Source organism: Desmodus rotundus, chromosome X (assembly GCF_022682495.2).
Source record: "Desmodus rotundus isolate HL8 chromosome X, HLdesRot8A.1, whole genome shotgun sequence".
NCBI lineage: Eukaryota > Metazoa > Chordata > Mammalia > Chiroptera > Phyllostomidae > Desmodus > Desmodus rotundus.
The window spans coordinates 47,797,530-47,811,190 of NC_071400.1; the positions used below are offsets into that span (position 1 = coordinate 47,797,530).

Consider the following 13,661-nt stretch of genomic DNA (forward strand, 5'->3'; position numbering starts at 1 on the left):
CTTGACCAGAAGTCCTTCCAACTCCATTTTAAAGGGCTCCATTTATATTGTTTTTCACACCACATTGTTACTTCCTTGAACATAGGAACTTGAGGTCTCCAGATGCTGCATGTCGTTGCCAGGAGCTCTGCAGCTTTATAGTTAATGTTCCTGGTTGTGTTGCAGAGGATTTAACAAACACCTAAGGAGAATGAATGAGTAAGCCTCTGTGTCAAGTCTTGGTTGTAGTTATTCTTTATTAATTAGCACTTGAAGAGCCTTGGGCCTATAGTACAGGCTGTACAGAAGCTTGGGATTAAACAAGGCTCTTGGCTCTGAGGCCGTAATTTGTTGTGAAAACCAGACTTGGAAAGAATGGGAGAACAATGGCCTGATAATACAGTAGATTGTATTTTATATTTTGAGTCTGGCTTGCAGCCAACACCCGGAAGTGTTTCCTAGGCAAGGTGCCTAACTCTGTTTTTGTGAATATTGTCCTAACTCATTGTGAGTCTTCAATAAATATTAAAGTAACATGAGATAGATTTTAAGGAAGTCCTTTTCCTGTTTCCTTGTTCCAAGAAAAGCGAAGCATAGCCTATGGGTAGAAAGCAGCAGGGAAGGGAGGACCCTATTTTAATCAGCTGTCCTTATGCAATTCTTGGGCACATCCATAACCACATTACCCTGGTTGGCCTTTCAGTGTTAGGACTCCTTGCCAAGTGCAAGTTGGGAACCAGCAGCTACCTTGCAAGGAGGAGAGTGAAAGAGGTCAGGGAAAGTTTGTTTTGGTCCAGTAAGTCTGTGATTGAAGGAATAGTAGGAGAAAGGGGAGACAGAGGGCTTGGAGAGGAAGTGGCAGGGGTGGGCTGTGTAGACTAAGGTAAAGAGAGAAAAATACCCGATTCAAACAGGAGGGGGAAGGGCAGGGAAAAGAAGGACTAGAAGCCGCTATCTTAAGCACTGAAGTGTGAGGAGTGGTGATGCGGCTAGCGAGGTGAGAGAAGCTGCCATCCTGGTGCTGCACGAGTGTACTATTCCAGGGGAAAAAGGAGGAGTGTCAAGGAGCAGAAGGCTGGACGCAAGCAACACCCCAAAGCAAAGCTGGGCCAGCTGCTCAGCACTGGGCTTCAGTGCCCCCCACCCCCGCCCCGCCCTGAGAACTTAGTAAGGGCCAGCTGAGTGCCTACAAGGTGTCCGGTGTAGAAAAAAGTGCCCTGGAGAAGCGAGTCGCAGGATGTGAAGTCAGTCAATAGACTTCACGGAAGAGGCGCCTTCTGCACTCGTCGGGGAAGGAAGGTGAATGTGCCCGCAAGCAGGCTTCAAGAGAGTAGAATACGAGGCAGGCCAGGAAGGAGGGGAAGGAGGCGGGGACTGAGCCCCGACGAAGGAGAGGGCAGGGAGGGCCGAAAAAACGCAGGGTGGGAGGTGTGACTGGGGGCGGCGGTGGCAGGAGCCAGGGGTCCCGAAGAGAGAAGGAGGCGAGGTAGGATAGTCTTGGTGTCCGTGCGTGGGGGAGCAAGGCTTAGTCGACCCCGAGGAGGCGGCGGCACCGAGGGGGAGGAGAGAGGGAGGGGAAGGAGGAGGAAGCGAGCGCAGCGGCTGCAGGGGGAAGAAGACAGGAGGAGGAGCCGCGCCAGGCGGCGGTGGCTGTGGCCGCCGGGGAAACGAGCGCCGCGGTGCGGGGAGCGCGGGAGCCGAGAGGTGGCCCGAGCCGGGGCGGCGGGCCGAGCTGCCGGTGAGTGGAACCCCGAGGGATGCGGTGGCCGGTTCCTGGAGCCGGGCGTGAGGTGCGGGAACAGGCGGCGCTGGGGCGGAGGGAGGGGGCCGGCCCATAGCCCAGCCCATGGCTGGCCCGGCTGCCCTCCCTTCCTCTCTCCCTCCCTTCCTTTCTCCCTGCCGGCTTCCTCCCGCCGCTGTCCGCGCTAAGGGGGTCGGTCCCGGGCGGGCTGCAGGGTGGGGGAGGTGCTGTCCAGCGGGCGGGAGCCGGAGGTGGAGCAGGGGCTCGAGGGTGTACCCGGAGGCGGGTGGCTGGACTCGCACGGCTCTAAATTGGCCGGAGGGACACGACGGCGGCGAAGTTGCTAGCTGGGGGCAGAGGCGGCCACGCGTTTGCAGGAGTAAGCGATTCTCTGTGGCGAGTGCGTGAGAGGAGGAGTCCGGCGTCCCTGCCATCCCCGCCGCCCTCCCCGACTACCCGGCCGCGCTAGTTCCTCTCCTGGCCTCCCCGTGTACCCTCCCTCTCACCCTGTTACCCCCTGTTTCGCTCCGGCGGCACGGCTGGGTCCCCTCGGCCCTGAACCACTCGGCCTCCGGCTTCCCCTGACCCCTGCTTGCTTCGCCAATGTCCCGGTTCCCTTTTTCTTCCTTCGCTAGTTACCCTTCCCCGCTTCGTAATTCCCGATGCAATTGCCTCTTTGAGACCTTTTTTTTTTTTTTCCTCTCCTTTTAGATTGGCCAACGGCTCATTTCAACCCTGCCTCGTTGGTGGCCACTGGAGAAACGCGGGGGGCTCCCCAGACAGCCGTGGGGACAAGTTAGAGCCAGCACTTAACCCCAGGCCTACAATGTAGCTTCCCCTCCCCTGCTCTCGGTGGCCCCGTGTCTGGAGTGGAGTGCGGGTGTGGGGGTGTGCCCTCCATACAGGTCCCACCACCCGAGCAACTCTCTGAGCTTGTGTTCCATCTCACTCTTGTTTCCTGCACGGTGGTTGAGGGGAACCGCTTCCTATCATGTCCCGGTATAGCTACCAAAGTCTTCTGGACTGGCTCTATGGGGGTGTAGACCCCAGCTTTGCAGGCAATGGGGGCCCCGACTGTGCTGCCTTCCTCTCTTGGCAGCAGCGGCTGCTGGAAAGTGTGGTGGTCCTGACCGTGGCCCTGTTGGAGATCCTGGTCGCCCTGCGGCACATCCTGAGGCAGACGAAGGAGGACGGTAGGGATGGCCGTGGCTGCCAGCCAGAGCAGGTGACCCAGCGGCCAGAGGAAGGCAAGGAGAGCCTGAGCAAGAATCTGCTCTTAGTAGCCCTGTGCCTGACCTTCGGGGTGGAGGTGGGCTTTAAGTTCGCCACCAAGACCGTCATCTACCTGCTCAACCCCTGTCACCTGGTCACCATGATGCATGTGAGTTTGTTGAATTTTTCCTGGGCAGCCTTAGTGATAAGTCACTTGTGTGCTCAAGACACTCAGCAGTGTAGAGCACCTTATCCCTGTGGAAAGGGGGACTCTTAAAACTGATTTTCCAAAGATCTGCTGTTTTTGTGCATATCTTAGACTTTGTTTTCTTTCACCTCTGAACAGTGCATTAGCCTCACACCGGAGGGGAAGAACATAGTGCCAGAGCCAAGTTGCACTCAGGCTGGCTGCCTGTCCCCTCCCAGCCCTGCTGGGGCTTTTCACAATCAGGAAGTCCAGCCCCTGCCAGGTGCCCTTTCTGAATCACATCTGGAGAGCATAGCCCAGCCCCCTGTCCTCTGTCACAGTTAATTCCCAGAGGCCTGGTGACATTTCTTTCCTGGAGGTAATCACATAAGGTTCCTTCTCTCCATGACCGTACTTTGGAGAAATACTTGTGCAGGTTTCCCTTAATTGTTCTTTCATTTTGGAGTTTAGGCTATTAGGGTGAAGTCTGCCTTTGAATTCTGAGGGTTAGAGCAGCACCAAGCTCTTACTAAGTGAGAACAGGCCCCAGGCTGACTTGTGAACTTTGGTTTGGTGGTTTCTATCCATGATTAGAGGGTATTTATTATTATTTTTGTAAGCCTTTCTATCTTATCACTCTTATTCTATCTCCCGTGGTCACGGTCCAGGAGCACTCAGAGCTGATTTCTTTACCTTCCATTAGCTATGCTAAGAAAAACAAGTGGGATTGAAAAGGAAAGTGCCAGATACATAAAAATAATCTGTTGAGGACCAAGAGTTACACTATCTTTCTGTACTCTGTGTGAAGAGGTGTTTTAAAACTATGAAATCATGAAGGAGAAGGAAGAAGAGAAAGGGAAAGAAACCTTTTTGTAAATTTCAGGTGGTGAAAAACCTGGTGTCTTTTATTCAGGGATAGTTTTGAAACCTGTCGTTAGAATCTTTATTGCTTTTATAATTGTAGGTTATTCTCAGGAGACTTGTGACAGCCCTGTGTGGGACAGCAGGTTAAGATTATTGTCTCTATTTTACAAGCTTGGTGGGGGCCCAGGGATAGCAAAGTCACTTGTCTGTGGCCAAAAAATGAATTATCATCTGGGTAGGAAAGGTAACCCACCCTCTTTGGACTTGCAAGCTGCCACTGGATGGCAGGGCAGCCTCTGTGGGGAGGCTGAGGCTGATCAGCATGGCAATGCCTACTTGTAGCCTGCATGCTTGCTACCTCTGTGTTCTAGGAGCGCCTTTGACTGCAGGTTCCTAGCCTCCGTTTCCCAATCTGTAAAATGTGGTAAATGGCATCAAGCCCTTCCCATTCTGTAGATATGGCAAGAGATGCAGATAGCTTTGGAATAAGAAGCTGCTATTAATTCAGTGGCTCTCATCATTGAGAAGGGTTGGAAGGGGCAGGATTTTTTTTTAAAGCGAGGGCTTCTTGGAAAACGATGCCATTCACAGGAAGAAAACCCAGGGTTCTCCCAGCTAGACCTTCTGTGTTAAATTTGAGCCAGTCCTCTTTCTTTCTTCTTCTTTTTATTTTTTTTATTTTTATGAATGGCCTTTTTGTTAATGAGAGGAAACAACACATCTCAGCCGCTGCTGCGTGAGGCTCTTGGGACAGGAGTGCTTTTTTTGGATGGCAGGTGGTCAGGGTCAGAGGGTGCCTCTTCCACAAAGGGGTCTTGAGGCCTCTGGCAGCCACATGTCTAGAAGGTCAACAAAGGATTAAATTCAGCCCAACTGGAGCTGTTGCTGATGTGATGATGTCAAACCTGGCAGCACCATGATTTTTGGTGGAAAGGTTTTGAGAGGTTTTTAGAAGTCTCTGCAGACTTAATGCTGGCATTAATTAGTTGTGTGACTTTGGGGAAAGTACCTGTTCCTGGACCTCAGTTTTCCCATCTGCAAAATGAAACAGAGTTTCACTTCTAGCTCTTGACAGCCCATGTTCTGCAATTCTTTTCTCCTTTAAGCAGTGGCTGGGGATGCAACAGATAACTATTCTAGAAATGATTTTGGCCTTTTCGGGTGGAAAAAGGAAACTCGTTTCTTCTCTGTTGAGGTCAGGTGGACTTGTTCATCTTTCATCCTTATTCATCTTTTGCTGCTAAACTTCTGTCTCCCCAGAGAAGCTAACCTGACCAGGTTACCCTTGGGGGTATGTGTAGATGATGATGGCACTTAGAGCTGTTTGCTGCAGATGGATGTTTAGGGGGCTGTGGACTGATTTCTGTCACCTGTGTATTTTCTATTGTCTTGTGCTTAGCTCAAGCTCTGAACAGAGCTATGCTGAGGAATCCTTGAGCTCACTCAGGATTAGATTCCTCTACCCTTTACTTCCAAGTCCCTGTTTTGTATCATTTAAATAGTAATCTCTAGCCTACTGGGGGACTTAGTCTTAGATGACGCCAATGTTCCAATACCCTACCTTTGGCTCTTCCTGGGAAGCATGAATGTGTGTATTTTAAAAAGTTGATGTGAGTCCTTAAAAATTCACAACAGATGGTGGGCAACAGTTTCCTCACTTGGTTGCAGCAATGAGTAATGATAGTAAGTATGGTTAATATTACCTTACATTTATCTAGTACTTTACTGTTTATTTTAAGGCATTTTTGCACACATTTTCTTATTAAGGTTAAGAAAAGATTCTTAGAAAGGCTTCAGCCTGGACAAAGAGATGTTAAAATGTTTCCTGTGACTATGTATATTCCAAAGCGGAGATACTAAGTATCAAGAAATGCTTTGGCAGGTCAGTTAGCTGAATTAGGCTACATTATGGCAGTAAATTCTATGGAGATCACAGGTCTTGATAAGGGAAGGGAGACATTAGCTGAAATAAAAGGGAGAGCTTAGCAGAAACATTTCTCATGTGTATCACCCAACAGAATGACTCTATTTTGGCTTTATAGAAAGGCCTTGTTCCTCAGAGTCAGTGCAGGTTTGTCTATAACAAGGATGGTATTGCTTTACCCCAGGAAGTAGAAGAGTTGGAGTTAAGTTGGTTAGTCTCCCCATCTCCCATTTTGCAGTCTATAAAATATTTAACTCTCAAAACCTTGTCACACAGACCCTCCCCTTAGCCACCTTGCCAGCTTTAGAAGCATTAGGAAGGGCAGTTTTTGTGCCTAAGTTCTGTTCTTGATTAACATTCCTGGCGTCAGGTTTCTTTTTGGTCTTATTTGTTTTCTCAAAAGCCCTTTGACTGTAGACTGATACAGGTTTGTATGATTGAAGCAGCATCACCTCACATCTAAACTCAGGCTGGATCCTCAAGCAGGATCAGTAAGCAGCACCATCATTAAACTCCTTGCTGAATATCAGTACCATTTACCAATTACACCAATAAGTATTTCTTCAAGCATGGCTAGTCCTCTTATGCACATTAGTTTGGCAGGTGTGGGTGACAGGAAATGAATTTACTGAGTGGCCATGATGTTTACCAAAAATCATACAGCCAAGTTAGTGGCAGAGGTGGCTTAAGAACTGAGCTGCCGCTGTTGGGAGTTGGGGCTTTAGCAGAAAGAGATTCTCATAGCTATTTAAGCCCTAAAATCTATAATTTCTCAGCAGAAGGGTTAAAATGCCAGACAGCTTGACTGATTGTATCTGTAAAGACCAGTGGTCTTAGTGGCCCTTTATCTCTCTTATGTATGTACAGTTATATTGTCTCTGCCTTAGAAACTTAACAAAAAAATCCCATTTTGAATGCGTTGTCTAATTGTCCAATTCCTGTTGGTTCTGTATGTGTCCATGTCAACATCGGATGGGACAGTGAACTTAGTGAGGCACACTAAGTGCATTTAACCCTCAAGGTTGTATGTACAGAAGTCAGGCTGGGTTAGGCTGGACATCTGGCAAATAATAATTGATGCTCTCATTTGCATAACCCCAAGCCACTGGTTTTTAGCCAGTAATGTTGAGTGAGCCCCTTTCTTTTTTAGAGTTGCCATTTGCTATTTGATTTTCTGTCTTCTTCATAATATATTAGAAGTCTGACTTCCACCAAATATGACTTACCTGCTTTTGGTTCATCATTTGATTTCTTTACTTCCTCCCTCCTTGCTGAAAGTATAGAATGGCACATACTCAAAACAGTCCTGATCTTTTTGTGACACCTTTTGGAAGTAGCTAAATATATACCAGTGTGCTCCATTTGCCCTGTGATGGATTTGTTTTACAGAAAACCTCATGGATTTGAGAACTAGGATTTTTCTGTGTGTGCCTACCCCTTCTTCTTGACTTCAGAACAGCCATACCTCCTCATCCCCATCTGTTGTCTGGGGCATGGATAATGGCTCCTGCTTGGAATTTACGTTGGTGGGTATGGGTACAATGAGGGATCCAGCCGTCTGCTGTTAGCTTATCAGATGGACTGTGTCCTGTATCATCAGTCTAGGGGGACACAAAGGGATGATGTTTATATGGGCCTCAGCAGTGAGGCTTGACATTCCTTTTTAGTTTATTTTATTTTCCCACATGGAAATTTGCAGAGAATTTTTACATCTTTCATTGTTATGGTCTTTTGGGGGCATCCATTATAAAGAGAAATGGTGTGGATTGGTGGATTACACAGCCCGCAGACAGCCCTGGGATTTAAAATTATGATGTTAGTTGAGTTCATTGCCTGCTAGGGAACCTGGGCAAGTTATTTAACCTTTTCCTATCTGTATCTTCTCGGTGAAAGGGGCCGAGAGCAAACAAAGCATTTTAATCCTCTGAATAACTAGGTGGTCACTTAAACCGGGAACCTGGACAAAGCTGATCAAAGCTGACAGATGACTAATATATTTTGACCTCAGACTCAGAAACTGACAAACCTCAATTCCTTTTCACTTTTCTTTTTTTAAAAAAAGATTTTATTTATTTTTAGAGAGAGGGGGAGGAGGGAAGGGACAAAGAAAGAGAGGGAGAGAAACATTGATTGTGAAAGAAACATGAATCAGTTGTCTCTTACGTGCCCCCAACTAGGGACCTGGTCTGCAACCCCCAGGCATGTGCCCTTGATTTGCCCTCGAGAATTGAACTGGTGACCTTTAAGTTTTCGGGAAAGCCCAACCCACTGATCCACACCAGTCAGGACTCACCTTTCTTGATAGCCATTATAATCCATTCCTCTGATCCCTTTTGTTGCTTTTCTCTAGATCCTGGCCTGTGCCTGCATACCCTTCTAATGCACTGCACAGCAGCCTAGATGCTGAAACTAACCAGAGTGCAGCCTATAGCTAGAAGAGAACTTGAAAGATGTACTTGCCAGCCTTCTCTCACCATGCACCTGTTAATAATATAACCTATAGTGGGGCTTGCTTTTGTGCCTCCTACTGAGGGGGTGATCCACAGGACCCCTGAATTTTTTGTTGTCTTCATGGGATTTGCCATGTGTTCCTCCCTTCTGTAGGGACTCCTGAGGATTCTCCCTTGCAGATGACCTTGACCCGACTCCAGTTTTTTAAGGAGAGTGGGGAAGGGAGGGAGGGAACGAGAGAGAAATATCATTGTGTGATTGTGTCTCGTGTGCCCCCTACTCCAGGCGTGTGCCTCCTACTCCAGGCGTGTGCCTCGACTGGGAATCAAACCGGTGACCCTTTGGTTCACAGGCCGGTGCTCAATCCATTGAGCCACAGCAGCCAGGGCTATTCCAGTCATTTTAGTAACAGCTTTTGTCTTTCTTTCTGATCTCTCTGAACATTCTTCAGACTTTTGGCTTTCTAAACTATACCTTTGTATACAGGCAGGTAATTCTGTAAGTGTTTGACTGGGTTGCTTGTTTTGGCGTGTTCGTTCAGTCTCCACTATTAGCGGGAATACTTTTCTGTTTTTTATTGGAAAGGAATAGTGTGTCTTTCTTTGTAATCCACTGCAGAGCTTAATACAGTAGCATACATGCACAATAATTGTTTAATTTGTGCCTAGATAATGCTGACTGACTGACTGACATAGCTGACTTTATTACTCCCTTTTCTCTTTTCTCTCTCTTTGCCCTGTCTGTGTTCCCTTGAGGTCCCATGCGCATGGTTCCTATGTCTCCTTGTGCCCATTAGGAGAATCTCCTGTCTGTTTTTTGAAATAACCAGAGGAGAGAGGCAGTTTTGGCTCCAGCTCACACACCTTTTTGGTGAATTTCCATCACAAAGAGCTGGTTATTAGAACTGTGGCCCACCCATTTTCTGCCCAAAGTAATCTCTCCCTTTCATCCTAATAAGGAAATTATGCTGTAGGATCTTGATCTTAATCCCTTTGTAGACATCTGGACATGCCTACTTTTCTTTTTGTCCTTTTTTAATATCATATAAATTTTTAAAATTTTTTATTTGATTAAAATTTTTTTAAAATTGTTCAATTATAGTTGTTCCCATTTACCCCCCATTACTCTCCCCTGCCCTACTAAAATTATAAAAAACATTTTATTTATTTATTTATTTTTAGAGAAAGGGAACAGGAAGGAGAGAGAGAAAGAAATATCAATGTGGGGTTGCCTCTCACACGGCCCCCACTGGGGACCTGGCCCGCAAACCAGGCATGCGCCCTGACTGGGAATCAAACCGGTGACTCTTTGATTCACAGCACATGGTCAATCCACTGAGCCACAGCAGGCAGGGCTCAAATTTTTTTTAAAAGTGTTCTTAGGCCAGTGACTCACTTTCCATCAATCTTCCCTTCAGTATTTTTCACTGGGTAGCTGGTTGCCATCATGCCTCATTAAAATACCTTCTGCAAGAACAGCCAAGTTTCTTGACTTCTCCTGGTCTTTCATGTCTTTTTAAATTTTTTGCTATATTTTTTCAGCTTTACTGAGATATAATTAACAAGGAAGTTTGTGAGATTATTTAAAGTGTACAACATGATGGTTTATCATAGGTATACATTGTGAAAAGATCCTCCTCCCATGGAGCTTTAACACATCTATAATCTTTCATATGGTTTGTTAAATGGAAGGTGTCTTGTCTTTGGTGCTCCTCTTCTGCCAATAACTGGCTGAGAGGATATGAAGAGACCATGGGTGTGGAGAGCAGTGATTCTTGAACTTCCTTTGTGAAAAATTTCCTTGGAAGCTTGTTATAATGCAGATGCCTGGCTCTCTACATAGAGTCTGAATAGGTGTAGGGCAAGGATGGATCTACATTTATTGTAAGCCCCTGACTAATTCTGGTGCTGGTGAACTTTGGACCCTGTTTTGACAGACATTATGTAGTAGTTAATATTTTAGGTGAAAAGTTGGTTCACATTCTCATCCTGTCTGGCATAAGTGCCCTGTGGGCAGGGCATTTAGTCTTCTGGCGGTACTTCGGTGTTTATATAGGTGTTACATTATGTGATTGACATTAGAGGTTGAGGGCCCCAAGTTGTGATATGGCTTTACAGTTCCAGTGGCTTGTTTGGTGACTGGGAGTTATGTCAATGGAATATTTCAGCCAGGCCTCCTTCAGCACCTCCTCGTCCTTCTACATTCCCTCTTCTTCCTTCCAACCTCTAAGATCTTCAGGAACTAACAATAGAAAATATTGACACATAATTATTGCATGTTCACTCTGTTTGTAGGACTCTTAAGTGCTCATGGGAATTTATTCACTTTCGTATCCATTCAGTGAACATTTATCCAGTGCTATTATATGTCAAACATTGTGTCAGGCATTGGAGATTCAAAGATGAACAAGAAACATTCCTTGTCCTTGTGTTGTCCACAGTTTAGATGAGACAGGCAAGAAAAAAGAGCAAGTAAATTGCAGCATGACATGTACAGTAAGAGATTTTAACAAAGCATAGAGCACAGTAGGTCTTTTTTCTTTTCTAGTGTGATTAAGAAAATCTTCCTAGAGGTGATGACATTTTAGCTGGATCATGAAGGAGACACATTAGTTCCATAAGAGGGGAGATCCTTGTGTGTCTTGTTTTCTATTCTAGTGCCTCTAATAGGGTTCAATGAACATGTGTGAATGAATGAGTAGGAGTTCACTGGATGTTGCAGGAAGGAAGGCAATTCATGGAGTAGGAAATATGTGCAAAGGCAAAGTTACTTTGTCTTTAACAGGAAAGTGTCTCAACTGTAACTTGGAGTCATTTGAATATTATTATCAGGGGCAGATTTCTTATTTTTCCGTTGGCAAATCAAGTAAAACTGTAGGAACACTGTTGTTTCTTGGCTGTTAATAAGACAGCTTCACTGGTCCATGAATCCTTGGAACAGTATAAGGGCTTGTGAGATGGTGTTCTCTTTGTTGCCCAAAGGAGGGCTCACACTGTTAAGGACAGACACACAGAACATTGATGAGAGTGAGCAGACTTTAAATACAAAAAATGAGATAGCAGTCATCCAACCTGTGACCAGAAGACGATTTTTAATGGCTTATTGAGTGCTTGATGCACCCACTGAAGTATGCAGCAGAACTAATGAAATGTGATGCTGTCGTTTCTTTTTCCTATTCTTTCTTCTCTGCTTCCAGGTCCCTTCCCCCATCTTCCCTGTGCAAGCTTGCCTCCATCCAGACTACTCCAAGCTCCCAAACAATCTCTTCTACAATTTAAAATGCCCAGTGCGTCAGAGGAGGTGGTATCTGGAACTAGAAGAAAGCATTTCCATTTAAGAGATTCATACTGAAGTGTGAATGGTCCATAGACTCAGCTGTGCATGGGGGCGGGAATGAGTTTTAAAAAGGGCCTTGTTATTCTGATTTGATCTCCAAATGGTGAGGTGTATCCCAATGTTTTTGAGCTGTGGCCTTTGTCCCCTGCCCAGTTTTTGGCCTCTTCCCCAACCTGCCCCACCCAGAGAACTGGGGTTATCAGTGTCTTGCTACCCTACTTGCTTACCCCCCGGGACAGGTTTTCCTCTAAGGTGCTTGGGCTCAGTGGTTAAATCTGAAATCTTGGAGAGGACTCCTCCTCGTCTGGGTGCCAGTACTCTTTGCTTGCTCAGGTCTCTGCCAGCTAAACAGGCCATGACTTGAATATCTGGCAGTGCCTGGTATGTCAAGGGACTTAGACCTGCTGCCAGCCTGAGTTCCTGAAGGGGGAGGTTTTGGGAGATGTCTTGGCTCCGGTTCCTTTCCAGTAGCTGCTAGAGGAAATGTCTGAGGGAAGAAGGGATGAGTCTTGTCCTGGGGTGGGTAGTTCTGTGGGAAGGGAATAGATGGCAGGAGCTAGGAGGTTAGAAAGGATTGGCCTATTGATAGAAACAGTCCAAATTATGCTCTGTGGGCAGGTGTTTAGGTGGGTAGAAGGGGGAGAGGCAACATTATCTGGATGAGGAAGAAAGCATTAACCCATTCTAACTCCATCCTTATGCCTTCAGTCTCCCTATCTCCATTACATACCACCATTTGCATTAACTCAGAGTATATTTTGCCTATGAATTGGATTGCCCTTGCTAGTGGATGAGCTGTGTTTGCAGAAAGACTCTGGCCAACTGTGCTCTGGCTGTTGCTATCAAAAAAGACATTTCATTCAGGTGCTGATTAAATAAGATGCAGAGCTGGATTGCACATTAAGGCCCTTAACTATGGCTCTGGGAGCCCTGGGTAAACACTTATTAGATGTTCCGGGCAGAGCATTAGCAGAGACTCCTGGAAATGAGGTACTTTCTTCAGAAGTCAGGTTGAGAGAAAAAGGAGGTGATGAGAGACTTTTAGAGTCATGATCATCTTCCTAGATTAATCAGATCCGAATTGTTGGCATGTACACAGAAGGGTTAAACAGGCTTCAAAGGGAGAATCTGGCATTGACTTGCCAGATTCTTGCCGGGACCCTGTAGGTTTGGACTGAGATACAGCAGAGAGTCTGACTAAGTATGGCAGTTGAAATGCCTCTTTCCTAATGTAAGCTCAGCATAGTGGGTTGAGCTTTTGGACCCTATTTCCTGTATTTGTTATTGACCTTCATCACCACATGATTTTAAGCATGTCACTTAATAGCTCTGAACCTCAACTTCACTCATCTGTAAAATGGGAATAGTAATAGTTCCTACCTAATAGGGTTGTTGTGAGGATTAAATGAAAGAATTTAAATCAAGCATGTAGCAGAAGCTCTGGCTCACTGTGAGCACTCACCAAATGTCAGCACTTCGTAGTAGTAGTACTACTACTACTACTGTGTATTTCAAGACAGTGGTGGCACACTGGATAACAGTACAGACTCTAGGCTGGGGAAGGCCTGGGTTCAAATCCTACCACTAGCTGTGTAACCCTGGGAAATTTATTTAACCTCTCTGAGCCCAAGTTTCCATATTTGTAAAATGGGATAATAACCATACCTTTCCTGAAAGGCTGTTGTGAGGATTAAATGAAAAACTAATAAAGCATTTAAGATAGTATCTGGCACAGAGTAAACATTCAGTAAATTTTAGCTGTGATAGTGATGACCATCATCATTATTATGGTGGTGGCTGCTGCTGTGAACTTGGGTGCTTGATGTTGGGATAAGATAATAGGGATTAGCTATAGGAATGCAGTTTTAAGAACCTCACCTAAGAAAAGCTGCTTGGCATCTTTGTTTTATGTAGTGGGCAAAAATATTGGTTGTATGAAGTTGACACCCAAGTAATCTCTATGGGGC

At 46.0% G+C, this 13,661-nt stretch overlaps 1 protein-coding gene across 8 annotated transcripts in view; it reads left to right on the forward strand.

The window, feature by feature from the left end:
* The first annotated feature begins 1,385 nt into the window (after positions 1–1,385).
* The window catches only part of TMEM164 (transmembrane protein 164), a 210,408-nt gene continuing 198,132 nt past the window's right edge, over positions 1,386–13,661 (forward strand). For 2 of the 8 annotated variants that reach the window (XM_053916896.2, XM_071220351.1), the window contains exons 1-2: positions 1,578–1,717; positions 2,432–3,101. In XM_053916896.2, coding sequence (XP_053772871.1) covers positions 2,712–3,101 — 390 coding nt within the window. In that variant the 5' untranslated portion in view covers positions 1,578–1,717; positions 2,432–2,711. Of the gene's footprint in view, positions 1,466–1,485; positions 1,718–1,901; positions 2,100–2,431; positions 3,102–13,661 lie in introns of those variants that run through there. The other 6 variants (XM_053916900.2, XM_053916899.2, XM_053916895.2 and 3 more) reach the window with 6 other exon arrangements.